The 17089-nt window shown below is 43.3% G+C and overlaps 1 protein-coding gene across 2 annotated transcripts; it reads right to left on the bottom strand.

The window, feature by feature from the left end:
• Positions 1 to 11738: 11738 nt before the first annotated feature.
• LOC127332635 (uncharacterized) lies at positions 11739 to 15917 on the bottom strand. 2 transcript variants are annotated; one of them, XM_071826016.1, is made up of 8 exons: positions 15435 to 15917; positions 14300 to 14417; positions 14037 to 14098; positions 13901 to 13955; positions 13729 to 13825; positions 13544 to 13642; positions 13051 to 13153; positions 11739 to 12459 (listed from the first exon to the last, which is right to left on the bottom strand). In XM_071826016.1, exons 1-8 carry the CDS (start codon positions 15751 to 15753, stop codon positions 11843 to 11845), a joined length of 1470 nt encoding a protein of 489 aa, XP_071682117.1. In that variant the 5' UTR covers positions 15754 to 15917; the 3' UTR covers positions 11739 to 11842. The 2 variants fall into 2 exon arrangements, with proteins under 2 accessions (XP_071682117.1, XP_051214913.1); XM_051358953.2 differs by having other exon boundaries at positions 13045 to 13153; positions 15435 to 15916.
• Positions 15918 to 17089: the final 1172 nt, after the last annotated feature.

Genomic DNA, 17089 nt, shown 5'->3' with positions numbered 1-17089 from the left:
AAATAAAAAAGATATCAAAAGGAGATGTATCATCTCTTATGTGTATAAGTTTCTCTAAGTGGGCAATATCACAAAGATATTTATCCACAAAGAAACATGCACACACAAAATAGATACGCAAGAAAAATAGTATGATATTCAAGACGAAGTCATGCAATATACCAATAAGAATTTTTGCTTAATAGCATGGCCAAAGGCTCAATTTTATCTTATTGTACATTCATGAACTTCAACCACAAACAACTAAAATACATCACAAATATCAACAAGGGATAGAAGATAGTTGGGATGCATTTGAGAAAGGCAACAAGTATCACAAACGGGGATACCAAAAGAAGTAACTAAATTTGCACTTTCATCTATATTGCACATGTGAGAGCCTTGAGGAATTGATATGCAACAAAATTGCTAGATAGGCATAGTTGGGATGGATGAATCATGAGCATGATTTAAAATACTTCCCAACAAATGCACTCATCTCAAATTACTCACATTCACAATAAAGAGGTTTCATTAAGACTTTTGCAAGAAGCACAACATTTGCAAATCAAGAGATTCATGCCAAGATGCAACCATAAGGTTGGATACAAGAAAAGTATGCATGAGAAGATACTTGTTACCAAGATAGCATTGGTGTGGATGTAGTAGATATGTGTTCGTTGATCATCCTAGCTTGCCTCACGTTACCATTGAGTCACCACTTCTTTCCAAGAGTGAGACAAGCATTCAATGCATATCCATTGTACCTAACACAAAGGTAAGTACAAAATGGTCCCCAAACTAATTGGGTCCGAAGTAGTTAGACACACTACAACATATAGGACAAACTCCACAATTCTATGTGCATATAGATATGAAATTGAATTTCATGCACATCTTAGTCAAATTAGGATTTGATGGAGTTTACCCTATATATTGGATCAAAGAAAGTGACACATGCCATAAGATATACATATATTAAATATGCATGCACAATACTTTCAAGAACCAAAGGAAGATACAATTTGGACAAAACACCAAATAAACCAAGAGACAATGGTTGTCCAAATTATATCAAAGAATCAAATCAACACAAGATTGACTCCAAAGACTTATCTCATTATAAGAAGCTAATTAAACCTAAGCACAAAGGAATGAGATAACCAACTCCCAAGAGAGCAAGGTTCCAACAAATAAACCAAACCCTCGATACTTTTTATGATGGCACAAAGTACCAAAAAGAAAATTTTATATCTCCCAAAACCAAATTTTTGATAAAGATCAAGAGATGTTAAGCATTCTAACAAATATAGAAGAGCTCCCCCAAGATTAGTGCATTATCTAGGATTTTTCATATGAAGACAAAATGCACAAAACTAGGATCATCACGCTACCTATATATACTAAAATGCTAAGAAAGTTGAATAGACAAATTAGATCCATAAGATGCAAGGAAGACATATGGGAGTCAAAGCAAAACAAATTCATGGCAATAAATAAGGCAATTTGAACACAAGAGCCAATGTAAATATGATCAATAAAAATCTACCTCATAATAGATTACCAATTGTCCTAGGACAAGAGGTATTTAGGAAATATTTCCCGGTGGTAGTTTGTAAGTAAACGAAAGATCATATTTACAACGAATAAAGCATATGGTAAAAGATAAGAGTTAACCATCATGCAAAGATAGTTTCTTGATAGCTTCATTTAGTCATACCAACATGCAAAGCAATTAATAGTATTCATACCAACATGCAAAGCAATTAATAGTATTCATACCAACATGCAAAGCAATTAATAGTATGACTTGAAGCATATGGTTTTCCAAAAAAGTATTGAGGGACACATTGTGAAAACCATGCTAAGGACCACTTTCACAAATAAGATCCACAAAGATATTAGCAATGAAGCCATTTAAGCAAATTGGAACTTGTTTGAGAAAACATGTCACATATGAGAGATAATTTACAATATCAATTCTATGTGACACAACCTCAAATGTTCACATTTCCTAGGATTGTAATATGCACAAAGCTTATTACTCCCCCATAATGTGATAAGGAATTTATTTTCACAAGAGGCAAATAAGATCCAACTAGAGATATTAATGGACATTAGAATTTGAATTTCTCATGAAGATGACATACCACATAGCGACTAGATAATCTCGCAATATCAATTCTAAGTGATATTCCTCATGTACACACATTGTTTAGGATTATGAAATTCCCAAAGGAATATCACTCCCCCAAAATGGGATTGTCCATTAATCGCTCATAAGAGCCATATAAGATACAACAAGATGCAAAGAGGCTCCAACACAAACACAAATACATGGTGTGCAACCCAACATTCATAGACTTGATTTCTCAAGCAAAACTATTAGGAAGCACAACATATACAAACACATGTTAGGAACAAAACTAACACATGCAAAGGGGCGAGTAACTTTCAATATAAATGAGTTGAGAACATGTTACCGCAAGGAGGAACATTGGATATATGATTGTAGCAAGATAATCAAAAGACTTGGCTTGATATAATATAAATGATGAAGATCCCTTAATTCTTCATGATGTAGCCAAGTCTCCAATGCCCTCCAAAAAGCACCTATTGATCAAGTTTTGGATTGTTGGTCCCCAACTAAGTTGGGTCCTAAGAGGTTAGTCACAATAGGCTTGGCAACCCAAATGGTTCTTTTCTTGACACCACTTTGAGCACCAACATATTTGGCAAACACATTGCCACCCTCATCCTTACAAAGAGAATAAACATCATCAATGGAGATAGAGTTGGATGAGGTACCAATAGTGCAAAAAGAGGAGATGTGGCCCTTCTCACGGCATATGTAGCAAGTTCTTTTCTTCTCCTTCTTCTCACTAGATTTCTCCACAATGGGAGCATTGGCTTGATTCTTCTTGGGAAGTGGAATTTCTTCAACTTGAGGTTGAATATGAGTTTGAGCTTGAGGCCGCTTCCCTTTTTGCTTCTTCTTCAAAGGGCAAGATCTAACATGGTGCCCTTCAATTTTGCACTTGAAGCAAACAATCTTGGCCGGGTCTTTGACTTGTACTTGGCCCTTCTTGTTGTTGTTGTTCTTGGACTTGTTCTTGTTGTTGGATTTGAATCCAAGTCCACTCTTGTCATTGGGGGATTGTTGCACACTTAACATCGTGTCAAGTTTGCATTTCCCTTCATGACCCTTTACCAAGTCGTTCTTCAAAGAAGAGACTTGGGCCTTGAGCTCTTTGATTTCCTCTACATGGTTAGTAACAACACAAGTACTAGAGGAAGTAGAACCTTCATTGTTAGAGCAACAAGGCAAGGAAGATAATTCATCACAAGATTTAGCAATACTATGAGTGGATGAATTACTAGGACTAGCACATGGCAATATAGCATTTTGGGTAGTAGTGCTAGTATCCACATGAGGCTCACAAGGTGTTGCCTTCGATATGATAGTCTCATGAGCTAACTTTAGCCTATCATGGGAGGCTAGAAGATCCTCATGGGAGCTAGAAAGCTTTCCATGATTTTCTTCCAATTTCCCATAATTGCTAGTTAGCAATTCAAGTTGAGCCCTTAGCTCAACATTCTCCTTCAAGATAGATGCTTCACAAGAAGTAGAGTTAGTAGCACAAGCATCATCACAAGACATATTAAGAAGAGAAGGTAACATAGCATGCTCTTTTAAATATGAAGCTTGTAGTTGCTCATATGACTTGGTGAGGATAGAGTGTTCGCTCTCCAAGGCCTTGTGGGCCTTGTCTAGATCATCTAGATCCTTAACAAGTTTATCATGGCCAACACCAACTTTGAACTTTTCATTTTTAAGCAATTTTAATTTAGCTTTAGCATGGTCTCTTTCTTTAGTGAGTTTAGCAAATATTTCATTTTGAGACACCTCAAGGGTTTGAAGTTGCTCCTCAAGAGAGGCTACGGTCTCTTGTTCTTCTTCAAGATCATTCTTTAAAGATGCTACATCATCGGCATACTCTCGTTCAAGAGCACCCTTTTTATCAATGGTGTTCTCATGCATCCAAATAAGTTTTTGGCTCTCAATAGCGGTAGTCAAGATTTCAAAGAAGTGAGAGCTAGCAATTTTATCTTTGTAAAGAACCTTGAATACACTCTCACCTTTATCGCGTAGAGAGACAACCCAATCCTCTTCTTCATATTCATCCTCATTCTTATCACCACGAGACATATTAGGTTCCATGGTAGGAGGTACCGTGGAACCCTTGGCCATAAGGCATATATGAGGACCGTGAAATAAAGATGAGGAGTTACTTGAGGCTCCTTTCCAGATCTTGTCTTGACCAATAGAATCTTTGGTTTCCTCTACATTGTTAGACACACAACAACTAGAGGAAATAGAATCATTTTTATCATGGCCACAAGACAATGCAAGCATATCATCATTAGATTTTTTCAAGCAACTTACACATGATATGCAAGGACTATCAACACAAGCATGTAAATCATTTCTAGTGCTAGATGTGTTTAAGTCCAAAGATGAACCATTGCAATGAGATATAGATGAAGGATCATCAATAGTAAGCTCAATACCAACATTGCAATTTCCATCACCACTCACCATATCATTACCTTGTGTCTTGAAACACTTTGGTGAAGTGGATGAAGATGAGAACTCATCACGGCCGGAAGTGGAAGCAATACAATCATCCTCAATGATATTGGACACATCATATTTATCTCGAAGCTTTGTCCATAATTCATGAGCGCTCCCAAAAGGCATGATTGAAGAAGTAACTACATTGCTCACAACAATGGAAAACACATGAGAAGCAAGAGCATCGAGACAAGAGTTTTTCTTCTCCTCATAAGATAAATTTTGGGGATCCTTAGGAGAAGAAAAACCCATGTCAAGAAATCGCTCCATGTCCGGGAAATACCCGCAAAATATTAAGCACATAAATTTTCCATAGATCATAATTTGTGCCATCAAATATAAACAAGTTATTGTGATCTAATCCCCTAACCGACATCTTTACTCTCAAGGCGGTGAAGCCTAAGAATGAGAGACCTTGCTACGATACCAATTGAAAGGACACGGATGTCGCCTAGAGGGGGTGTATAGGCGATTTAAAACTTTTACGAGATGGGCTTAACAAATGCGGAATAAAACTAGCGTTTACTTTGTCAAGCCCAAAGCATATATACTATGGTTCACCTATGTGCACCAACAACTTATTCTAAGCAAGAGTTCACCTATGTGCACCAACAACTTATGCTAAGCAATGCAAGCAAGTATGTGATAGCAAGATATATATAACTTCAAGCACGATGGCTATCACAAGGTAAGGTGCATAAGTAAAGAGCTCGGGTATAGAGATAACCGAGGCACGCGGAAGACGATGATTTATCCCGGAGTTCACACTCTTGCGAGTGCTAATCTCCGGTGGAGAGGTGCGGTTGCTTAGTGCTCCCGAACGCCACAAGAGGCTCACCTTGAGGTGTGGTTGCTCGATGCACACCAACGCCACAAAGGCCTCACCCCAAGATGCGGTACTCACACCACACACCGAACGCCACGAAGGCGCCTCACCTAAATCTCCGGTGACCCTCGCCACAAAGGCCTAGGTCACGGTTCCACTAAGGGATTTCCTTCGAGGCGGAAACCGGCCTTACACAAAGATTGGGGCACACATCCACAACTTAATTGGAGGCTCCCAACAAATCGCCACAAAGGCCTAGAATCCGTCTAGGGTTCCAAGAACCCAAGAGTAACAACTTCCTTGCTTTCACCTCCACGAATCACCGTGGAGAACTCAAACCGATGCACCAAATGCAATGGCAAGAACACCACAAAGATGCTCAAGTCCTTCTCTCTCAAATTCCAACAAAGCTACAAAAGCTATTGGGGGAATAAGAGAGGAAGAACAAAGGAATTCACAAAGAACACCAAGATCAAGATCTAGAGGATTCCACTCACAAAGAGATGGATTTGATTGGTAGAAAAGTAGATCTAGATCTCCTCTCTCTTTTCCCTCAAATGGGGGCAAGAATCATGGAGGGATTGAGAGATAGAGCAAGCTTCTCTAGTTCAACAATGGAGGAGAGAGAGAGTGAGAGAAGCACAGCCCAAGGAGGAAGAAGGGGGTATTTATACCCCAAGAAAATCGAGCCGTTTGGGCAAAAACAGGGCGGATATTCCGGCCCAAGTTGGGGCCGGATTATCAGGGGCCGGATAATCCGGCCTCGGGGACAAAACCTGGACAAAATCCGGCCAAAAATCCGGCCCCTATCCAGAGCTGCTTTTCTTCCGGTCCTTAGACGATTTCGGGGGCCGGATATTTCCGAAATATCCGGCCCGGATAATCCGACCCGGATATTTCCAAAATATCCGGCCTAAGAAAACTGCAGAAACACCAAAACTAAAACGGGCATAACTTTTGCATCCGGACTCCGATTTCGATGATCTTGGGCTCGTTGAAATCACAACAATGAGCTCTACAACAATATGCATAGAAACATCATAGTCCAGCAAAGGAGGATAGAAACAAATGAAGAAAGGTTTGACCTATCTCAAAAGACATACCGGTAAAACCTCCAATCTTGAAAATGCAACAAGTTGCCCATGGAAAAACCATTCTCAATGAACTAGAGCTTGTCATGAGAATAAGCACAAGCTCTAAAACATCACATGGATAAGATCCAAATAAAACCAAGAAAGATGATGAACCAAACTCGAAAACGCAACAAGTGATCTATGCGAAATCCGTTTTCGATGAACTAGAGCTTGTCATGAGAATAAGCACAAGCTCTAAAACATCACATGGATAAGGTCCAAATAACAACCAAGAAAGATGATGAACCAAACTCGAAAACGCAACAAGTGATCTATGCGAAATCCGTTTTCGATGAACTAGAGCTTGTCATGAGAATAAGCACAAGCTCTAAAACATCACATGGATAAGGTCCAAATAACAACCAAGAAAGATGATGCAAGGATGCAAAGGTTTGAGCTCTCTCCGAACGATACGATCGAGTTACTCACTCGAGAGCCCTCTTGATAGTACGGCAACTAAACTATAAACCGGTCTCCAACTACACTATGAGACCGGTGAGAAACAAACCCTATCAAGAGCAAACCTTATACTTGCGCATTCCACTTGAGCTCGATGACGACGATCTTGACCTCAACAAGATGGAACGCCTTTCTTGCTTGTGCTTGCTTGACGAAGTCTTGTGGATTGCTCCCCCATAATCCACCATGGGAGAGCTTCTTCTTCGGCGCATCTTCACATATCCATGATCACCATATGGATGGCAAGACTCAAGCAAAGGATCTCTTCGAGATGGCTCATCTTGAATTTGCACTTCATTTCTTCATTCTTCATCATGTTGATGTCTTGAAGTAGCTTGAGGGCTCACTTCATCTTCATCTTCAAGACATACTTGACACTTGATATCCTTCATCAATTTCTTCTTATTGCAACCTTGAAGCCAACATATGGTTCAAGAATTGCCTATGGACAACTCCTACAAATATAACTCAATGCAAACATTAGTCCATAGGGATTGTCATTAATTACCAAAACCACACATGGGGGCTCCATGCACTTTCACCATAGTGCATGCTAAATTAGAAGAAGGGGTTGGCCGACGGCGACATATCCTGAGTCGATGCAGGCCCGTCAATCACGATGACCTCGTCGCGATCTGTCTGGTGTTGTGCATGCTCCGTCTGCTCTGGCGCCGTCGCATAGGCCGACGATGGTGTAGCAGTCGAAGACGCGTCAGCCGGCTCTTGCTCCGCGGTTGCTGCCGCTGCCGCTTCCTGGGCCGCCGCGTCGGCCGCCGCCATTTTGGCTTCGATGTCGTCGAGGATCTGGCCTTTGAAGAAGTTGTGCGCCGCCCGCGTCCAGGGAGACATTCCCTCTGTCGACGCTCTCAGCAGGGACATGTCGTCCCTGCGTTTCTTGAGCTCCAACTTCTCCTCTTGCCTCTTGAGCAGCTCCGCCCACCTTTCGTCGGTCTTTTTGTCGCGGGAGAGAAAGGTCGAGGAGACGTCCGCGAGGCATTTCGTGATCGACGCCTGCGTCTTCTCACACGACGCGGCGTCGGCCAAGGCGGCCTTGGCAGCCTTGTTGCCAGTTGAATGCCCCGTCGACGTTGCCAGCGGCGCGTCCAGATCAATGGCGTCCTTCCCCTTGGACAGCGACAGGCGCGTCAACCGCCATTTCTCGTTCCCTTTGAGCTTAGTATAGCAATACATCAGCGCGAACGACTTATTCCCATCCGATTTCCTCCGGTAAACCTCTATGCCCTATCAAACTAGCCAAAGGAAGCGGAATCATTTCATCGAACACAATGTAGGCGCTACAGATTATGGAAGAAAGAGTCGTACCATTTGGGAGACGTCGGCGCCGCTGTCGGCTCTGGTCACTAAGTCGTGATGGTATCCATGGAAGGAGTTCACCGACGCCTGGATGATGGCCCATCGCGTCGACATTGCCTTTTGGCTCCTCTTCATTGTCACTTTGTTGTAGTCGCTCTTGTTGAGCTTGCGCTCATCGAACTCGGCCTTGATCCTCGCCCAATACTTCCCGTATTTTTGGTTGGCCCCGATGATAGATTCATGGCTCACCGTCGCCCACGACTCGCACAGACAAAGATCCTCCAAAACCTTCCACTTGGGGCCTCGTGTGCCCGACGCCTTCTTCTTATTTTTCTTCTTCATGTCGTCCGCGTCTACCTCCACGAGATCATCGTCACCGGCACCCTCCTCGTCCTCTTCCTCGCTGCCCTCGCCGCCCTCTTCGTCGTCCTCGTCCTCCACCCCCTCCTCTTCATCGTCCTCCTCGTCCTCACCCCGCCCTCTTCCTCAGCACCCTCAGCACCGACGCCGTCGAATTCGAGCGGCCCCCTACGGCCAGTGAAAGGGTCACCGTCCGCACCGGGTCCTGGCTCGCGCTGCTCGTACGCCGGGGAGTAGAGGTTGTTGGGGTTGAAGCCGCCATGCGGCAGCGCATCCTGGTAGTGGGGCGACAAGTTAGGCGTCACGCACCTAGGAGTGCCGGAGGGGCCGTCGTTGTAGAAGGAGGATGACGATGGAGAGAACACTCCCGGAACGTACACCGGCACCCGACCATTAAGTGCTGGTGCTGGCGCGCCGCCAGAGCCTTCTTCTCCTGCTCTGCCGCCCTCCATCCTTTCCGCTCCGCCGTCGACATCTTCCGGCGCAGACAGTCTTGATGCCACTGATCATCGGTCCATCCTTCCGGCTTCTTCATCGGAGCCGGCGCCTTCCGCGGCTTCGCGAACGGCGCTTTCGCCCCTTTTGTCGCATTGCCCGACGGTTTCTTGGCCGCTTTCTTGGCCATCTTTTTGGGGGCTATCGGCGGCGCCATGGAATGGGGAGAGGGTAGCGGCTGCGGGTGGACGGCGGGAGGGAGAAACAAATCGGCGGAATAGGAGAAATGAATCGGCGGCGAGATATGTGTTGGGATGCCAGAAATGCGCGGCGGGATATGCGCGATATGGCGGGAGGGGCGGGATTTGGCGGGAGTGGGAGACGATTTTTCACTGAGCCACTGACGCGTCGGGCCCGCGTCGGTTCGCCTCGCTTTTCGTTTTGTCCGGCGTGCCCGGAGCGTCCCCTATGGAACGGGGACGGGTTCAGGGCGCCGGACAAAAATAGGCTTTAGGGGACGCGCCTGAAACGTTTTTTTTAGCCCGGCGCGCCCCAAATTACTTTGGGGGACGCTTTGGGGGACGAGGTTGGTTGGAGATGCTCTAAAACTTCTCATTTTCAGGCCCCCGCTAGACACCGACCATACATATATTGAATCTTGCTTCCACGTTCATGTACCATCGCTTCGTGCTCCGTCAGCCTTCATCGAATCGACCGAGTCGATGTAAAAAAAACTATGTACAAATACGGCCATACCAAGTATATGACGCATACGGATCTAAATAGAACGTACGGGTTTTAATAAAGGTTAAGATATGTATTAGTTATCCCTAATGCCCATCATGACCCTGATTATGAAGGGGTACGGAGAGATCTGAGCTGTCCGTGTATTTAAGTTTAGCGAAGAGGTGCGCACCGAAGCAAAAGTGGTAAGTCACGGACTGAAAGTTAGTTACGGTCTTACGGACTCAAAATTACGGGATGAGGTGGAAACGGTGGGATCAGCCGGTTGGCGCAAAATTGAGGAGGCACTTGTACGTGTTGCTGACTCTAGGGCTTTTTGTTTTCGAACTAAGGAGTTCATAGCTTCCAATTTCATTCAAAATGAAAACAAAAGTATCCCAGGTGAGGTTATATCTACTTAGAACCCCCAAACTGTTAGCTCTACAAATAGATAAAAAAAGTCACGTTTAGATCTTAGGCGACTTAGACTTAACAAAATATCAGTGACATAACATCAACAAGTCCCAATTACAATCTAGTTGCAACTCATGTGTAACTCGTATACCAGTACGAATTTTAAAGCAAATTTAAACGGTGTGGATATTTGCTTCTCAGTCATAACACACTTACAACTAAGAAAATCTCAATTACAGCCTACTTGCAGCCAGGGAAAACTCTGTTGTGACTAGGAAAATTCCAGTTGTAACCCACGTTGCAACTAGAAAAATCTCAATTACAACCCATTAGTATGTTATATCAACACGAATCACAAGAAAAATTTAATAGCTAAGGAATCGAATGAGATAAAAAGAAGCCACCACGTTCTTCCATATGTGCTAAATAATCTAACCTGCTTAATCTTCCTTAACTACATATAATAATAATGGTGGACATTTAAAATATATGCGTAAGGAGTATTTTCCAGGACGGAAAAGCTACGACTGCTAAAGAATGTAAAAAAAAAGAGTCCGGATGCTACACGAGCACTCAACCCAGCTAGATGATTTGTGGATGAAATCTTCACCGAATGTAGATATAGGTAGGTGATGCTAACTCTAAGGCTCTAAGCTAATCGGTGAGATAAAAAATTCCAAAGTTGGCCGTATTTCGTGCAAATTCGAGTTTTCTGAAACCAAAGATTTAAAATATATGCACGATTATGTTTCGAAATGGAATAAATGTGACCTCTAATGAATGAGTCCGGTTGCTTCCGTACGTTGGGAAATAGAGTCCGGATGCTATACATCACCTAGGCCAGTTAGATGATTTATGTATATGAAATCTGCGTCGAATAGAGATATAGATATACGAAGCTGACTACAAACTAACCGGTGAGAAGAAAAACTCCAAACCTGACCGTATGTGCTTCTAACTAATGTTTTTCTGCGTGTCAGGATATACGAGTGATATTACCCAAGAATATGGTGGCATGTATATGAGAAAGGCAATATACGAATAAAAGGAAGCCACCACGTTCTTGCATGTGCTAAATATGAGAAAGGCAATATAAGAATATATTTGAAAAAAAATGATGATATGATGGCACATACATGAGAAAGGCATACGGATAAAAAGAAGACTGCTGGGTGGTAGTAGTTTCAGCACATAGGTTTATATGATAGCATGCTTGTCTCTACGTTGATTCGAATAAAATCTGAACCAAACTACTTAAAATACAGCTCAATTCTCAGTTAAAATATGACCTACTCTCTGTAAAAGAACACATTGTAGGCAATCTAATAGAAGTCACGTTGAGATGAGGTAATAAGAAGCTCTTAGCATAGTTTCATCTTATTGCTTTGATTTAACCCCTGGTTTCCAAATTGTAATTATGAAGTTTCTGATTAATAAAATGGATTGCACGAAGCACCGCTAAAAAAATTAATGGCTTTGAGCAAGCCAGAACAGGATTCCACATTTCAGACCGGTGACCGCTAATTAAGTCTTGAAAATGTAACTGACATCTGCCAAACCACCCTATCGAGGAAACCTATTACTACCACCAGAATATTTGTATTGCGACATCACATATGCTCTATCTGAATGAGATTGGTACATAGTTCGTGACATGTTGAACGGTGGAAACACCACTCCAGGTTGATTGCTTGGAGGTGGACGCCAGCCAGCCGGTGCTGCATTTGGATGTTCGAAAGCCATTGAAGGGTTTGGGCATGCTATTGATCTGCCGTCCATACGAGGTTGCCAGGCATTACCAACTTCACGTAGTGGAGGTGGCCGCTGGGGCCGCTCAAATAAAGGCTGATTTATTCCAACTGAATTTCCGGGATGTGTCTGCGAATGAGAAGCTGAACCGAAGCGCCTTCCTTCAAACTGAGCATGGTTGTTACCAACAGTGTTCTTTTGCTTAGAACCAGCTTTTCTTTTACTCACCCTAACTTCTGTGCTATTCAGACCATTGCAGACTGTTGCAGAAGAAACTCGGTGCTCTTCTTTTCGAGATTTTTTGGTTGGAAGATCAGAATTGCAGGATTGCATAGTGCGTTTTTTGCCTTTAGTTCTCCTGGATCCACCATCGGGCCGTCCAAGTTGAGACATATGTTTTTCTTTTTCCTTTGATTTCTTGCCCTTGAGAACTGCCAGAAGGATAAATACAAATGGACTAACAAAATTAGCCAGCCCTCTGGTAAAACAAAATAAGACCTTAAAGGATGGACTTCCCAAATGAAAATAAATTGTAGCATCAATCAATAGCTTAGCAAAACAAATGCCAAGAAGTGTATGTAAGCATATCAGGCAGCTAGAACTGTGAATAGATTACTCATCTCGTGCTCTTCTGTGCTGTTCTATGTAGAAATAAATTTTAATTTATTCCTCTGAGAGATAGCTGCATCTAGATTCTAGACTACCTAATTCCAATTAATTAGACTAACCAAACCTTGGGAATTTAAAGTCAGCAAATCCCCAAAGAAAATGCTCACAAACTTCTGTTACATGTACTACGTAACCATCATTCTAGAAGTGGTTATCAAAACATAACGTTCAAACTTCAAATATCAAAGAAGAAAATGTACTCCGGTCCATAAATGATAATGAATATCAACCCACATATGCAACAACATCATTGAGTTCAAAAGTGGGCAAATGCTAATGCGATAATGCTTAATAGAGAAACTAAAACCTCTAAGGACAAGCAAAATTATACTGAGAATAGGAATTACCGTGACCTCCAGAATTAGGTCTATTCAAAGCACGAACACGTCTTGCAGCATCTCCTCTGCCGTGCTTTTCTTCTAGAGCCTTCGATCTATCCTCTTCATTCGTCCAAGACTACATGAACAAATGAATTCCGATGTGAACTTGAAAATCATAGGAGGACATCTTGTGACAAGGTATATGAAGGTATAAGCACACCCTCTGAGAATGGTGGGGACATCCTCAGAATATGTATAAATAAACTACACTTCATTTAGGTGAATGCGGTTAGAAGAAATAATTTATGCATTCCCAATAACAGAGTAGATCGATAAGATTATCTGAAACTATCTCATACAGTGTCAAAAGGGCAACATAAATAAACTTGATAATCGAGATGCATAAATCCATCACATTCCAAGAAGATAACACCTAGAAGGTAACACAGACTTAGTACGCCAAATTGAGTAAATTCATTCGATAATACTGAATCCTAAACTAATTCTGGTAAAGAGCAGTTCGCACCTGGCGGAAGGTCATCATTCTGTATAAATTGCGCCCTTTGACAAGTAGCAGATTCAAAGGTGGTAATTTACCTACTCCTTTGCTCCAGAACACTTGAATCTATTAAATTGAACAACGAACATAATCATAAGGGCCATAAGAAAACAAAAATAATTGAGGTATTATATCATGGAACCAATACTTACAGTAAAGGTGTGTTGTTGTTTCTCTTTACCATAACTTTCCTTAATAACTTTACCAGCTACTATTCGCTTCCCAATACATTTTGAGTGTCTTTTTCCACTGTAATATTCACCAAGGAGAGTCATGCTACCATTCCAAAGAGACCCTGGCTAGTACAGAAATACAGATGACTACCTCTTCTCATGAACCTTTTGTTTGAATAAAACTGCATCGCCTCTACAGACATCACCTGAATTGAAAGATCATGGTCATTGCCCTTTATTGTCTATGCACATACAGGGGAAATCTTGTGTGACAAGTGAGGTTTCACCTTTACAGTTAATACTAAAGGATGACCGAGGATAAATTTTCTCTGGATCCTCCGTTTTGAACCTATTTTGAGGAAATGCCACATGACCATATATTGAGATCAGGATCTTGTGATGAAGGTATAATCAGGAATCAAGGATGAAGCAGGAAGTGATATTTTTCGAAATGTGATCTTAGGCAGTGGCTGTTCATCAGAACCTTGATAATTGAGATAAGCATAAATTAAGTGAAAAAATCCTGACTAGGAAATATCCAATAACTAACCTCCAATGCAGCATTATTCTTTCTACACAAGTTGTCATGTCCCCGACTTGGCTAAGACCATTCTTCTTTAAATATGCTTTGCACTCCACCAGCTTAATCCTTTCCAGATTTCTCCCTCCTATAAGAAAATTTCTGCTCATTAGGGTATGTAGGAAATAGTGCTATCAAATATAAGGATCGTGATGTTCAATAAATTCAAGTTTTCTCCGGAAACAAACTGAGCAAAGTCTAGGAATATCATATAGCCCTGTCCTAACTTCTACCATCTCAAACATGACACAAGTTGCGTCCAACTCCATTCAATGGCTGGTTTAAAATGAAGCTGGTTCTGCCCAATTGCTCTATGCTCTACCCATTTATACAACCATTCTGCCTATATTTCGAAATAAAGTGTACCACACAAAATATCTAGATAGTTTGTGAATCCTATTTCCTCGTGTGAGGCTGTCATATCCAATATCCCTTTTTTTTCGCGAAAACGCAAAAGACTTGCGTTTCGATGCATTGATAGGTAAAGAGAAAGGTTATATGTACATGTCCAAGAGAGGACAAACACCCTGCACTACAACTCAACCCAAGAAAGGAAAACCTAGTCTAGGGGAGGAGCTGGCGGACACCCCGGGCTCCCGCGTTCGCCTTGCGCTTCGGTCTTGATGTCGCCGAGCAGGGAAGGCACTGAAGGTTGTGCGTTGTCAAAGATCGCAGCATTCCGGTGCTTCCTATATCCAATATCCCTAGAAGGGGGACTATGTTCAGTGACTCAATTCAGTTGCACTAACCAGCAGGTATTCAGATTGAGTCTCTCCCCTGGATGTAATCCAAACTACGAGTGAAGCTACTTCACAACAGGGTTCCAGCATGCAGCATATGTACGGTAGCCAATAGCACTATAAGGGAGACTGCGTTTCATGATTTGATTGTTGATTCAGCTGCACTAGATTTCACTAATCTGCGGGTGCTCCGACCGAGTCTCCCTTGAATGCAATCAAAATACCATGACGCTTCTCCCGAACAGGGTTCCAGGCTTTCGTTATGCAGTACTAATCTACAGGTCTGCTGCTCCATTTTCCATTGGGTAATGAAACAACAGTAACACTATAAGTTGCAAATAATTGAAAGGGATAGGGGTGATTACGGCGGAGGAGATCGGCGATTTTTGTGGACGCATCCTCGCTCCGATCCGCGCCGGGTGGGCCCGCCTCCGCTTCCCCCTCGTTCCCGTCGCAGCTCCGCTCGCCGTCGTCGTCGTCGCCACTGTCGCTGATGTCGACGTAGCTTTCGCCGCTGTCGCTGATGTCGATGTAGTCTTCGTCGCTGCTGGGCTCCTCCTCCTCCTCCGACCCCGAATCCGCCGATTCGGCATCGGAATCAGAGGAGATGTCAATCGGCGCGTCGCTCTCTTCCTCCACCACCACCGCCGCCGCCGCCGCCGCGCGCCCTCTTGTTACCGGCATCGCCGCGCCCTTGCTCACCCCCGATTGCCTTCCGCCGCGCTGGGTTTGGGACGCTCGCCCGCCGCCGCCCTTGCCTCCTCTGGTTGCCTTCCGCCTCCGCTTTTCCCCACTTCTCGTTTGCCTCCGATAAAATGGAAAGCTGGGTGTAGATTGCCGTGTGACCCGAACGTTTGCTTCCTTTTCATAGGTAACGCCCATCTGCGACCTTTTCGAATTTCAAAACTCGAAATTTTGAACGAGCTGCCGTTTTTTCAGAACACGGCACTTTATCGATCACATTATGTCAATACAAAGCGTCTCCGGATTATATCCGGAGCTAAGTTTGAAATAAAGCCTAGGCTAGAAACTTCACTTGGTTTGACTTTAAAAAAAAATTTAGATGGAGGTAGTTTTTTTTTTTGAAACGGAGGCAAAAACTTTGCCTTATTCATTCATTAAAAAGAAGGTGCCCGATTTTTAGGAGAAAACCGGCAAAAACCAACAACAACAGTGCAAAGCACACCCAAGACCACACACCCCGCCACAAGGGCACACCCAGCCTGACTACCCACAAAAGCTAAGAAGTTCAAGCTGGCCTATGCCAAACGGATGACTCCTCGAAGAGACCGATAGCTTCGCTTCTAGCAATGAGCCTCGGAGAGGAGATGCGCAGGACAAGCGTCGAATAGGACCTTCACCGGACCGCCCGTCGAAGGTCATCGTACACTGCCCGAGGGTGGCTTCGACATCACATCAAGAAGAGACCACCGCGAAGACATTCGAATACGCCGGAACGGAGCCGACTAACATGACCTTGCCGCAACCAGACCTTGGTCACCACCATCGACGTTGCCTCTCAAGTCTCCACCCGGAAGACCCGCATCTCCGGTTGACCTCCTGCCAACCCAGATGCCCAGTGTGTCGAGGCGCAGGAGGGCGCGAAGGGGATCATCAACTTCAAGACGACGCCCTCAAGAGGGGTGATGACCCACAAGTATAGGGGGTGTATCGTAGTATCTTCGATAAGTAAGAATGTCGATCCCAACGAGGAGCAGAAGGTGTTGACAAGCAGTTTCGATGAAGGATTCACTGTAAATGCTCACAGACAAGTATTCAGGGGGTTTTGGTGTAACAGTTGAATAAAGTACGAGTAAGTAAAGTGCGAGAGTAACAATTGCAGCGAGTGGCCCAATCCTTTTTAGCACAAAGGACAAGCCGGTTTGTTTACTTATAATGACCAAACGTTCTCGAGGACACACGTGATTTCAGTCTAGTGCTTTCGCTACATACGGCTAAATAATCTTCATTGTTATGATAAGTGTTGTGTGGGTGAACCTATGCTAATATACCGCCCTTC

Source organism: Lolium perenne, chromosome 2 (assembly GCF_019359855.2).
Source record: "Lolium perenne isolate Kyuss_39 chromosome 2, Kyuss_2.0, whole genome shotgun sequence".
Taxonomy (NCBI): domain Eukaryota; kingdom Viridiplantae; phylum Streptophyta; class Magnoliopsida; order Poales; family Poaceae; genus Lolium; species Lolium perenne.
Note: the sequence above shows the minus strand (reverse complement) of the source record. Positions and strands in the feature narration are given on the sequence as shown.

Excerpts from the sequence above, each read along its gene's own strand:
- LOC127332635 (XM_051358953.2), bottom strand. The coding sequence starts at position 15,753 with ATGCCGGTAACAAGAGGGCGCGCGGCGGCGGCGGCGGCGGTGGTGGTG. Across the intron at positions 13,826-13,900 it reads CAAAAGGTTCATGAGAAGAG|TGGAAAAAGACACTCAAAAT; the intron begins GTAGTCATCTGT and ends TGAATATTACAG. Across the intron at positions 13,643-13,728 it reads AACAACAACACACCTTTACT|ATTCAAGTGTTCTGGAGCAA; the intron begins GTAAGTATTGGT and ends TCAATTTAATAG.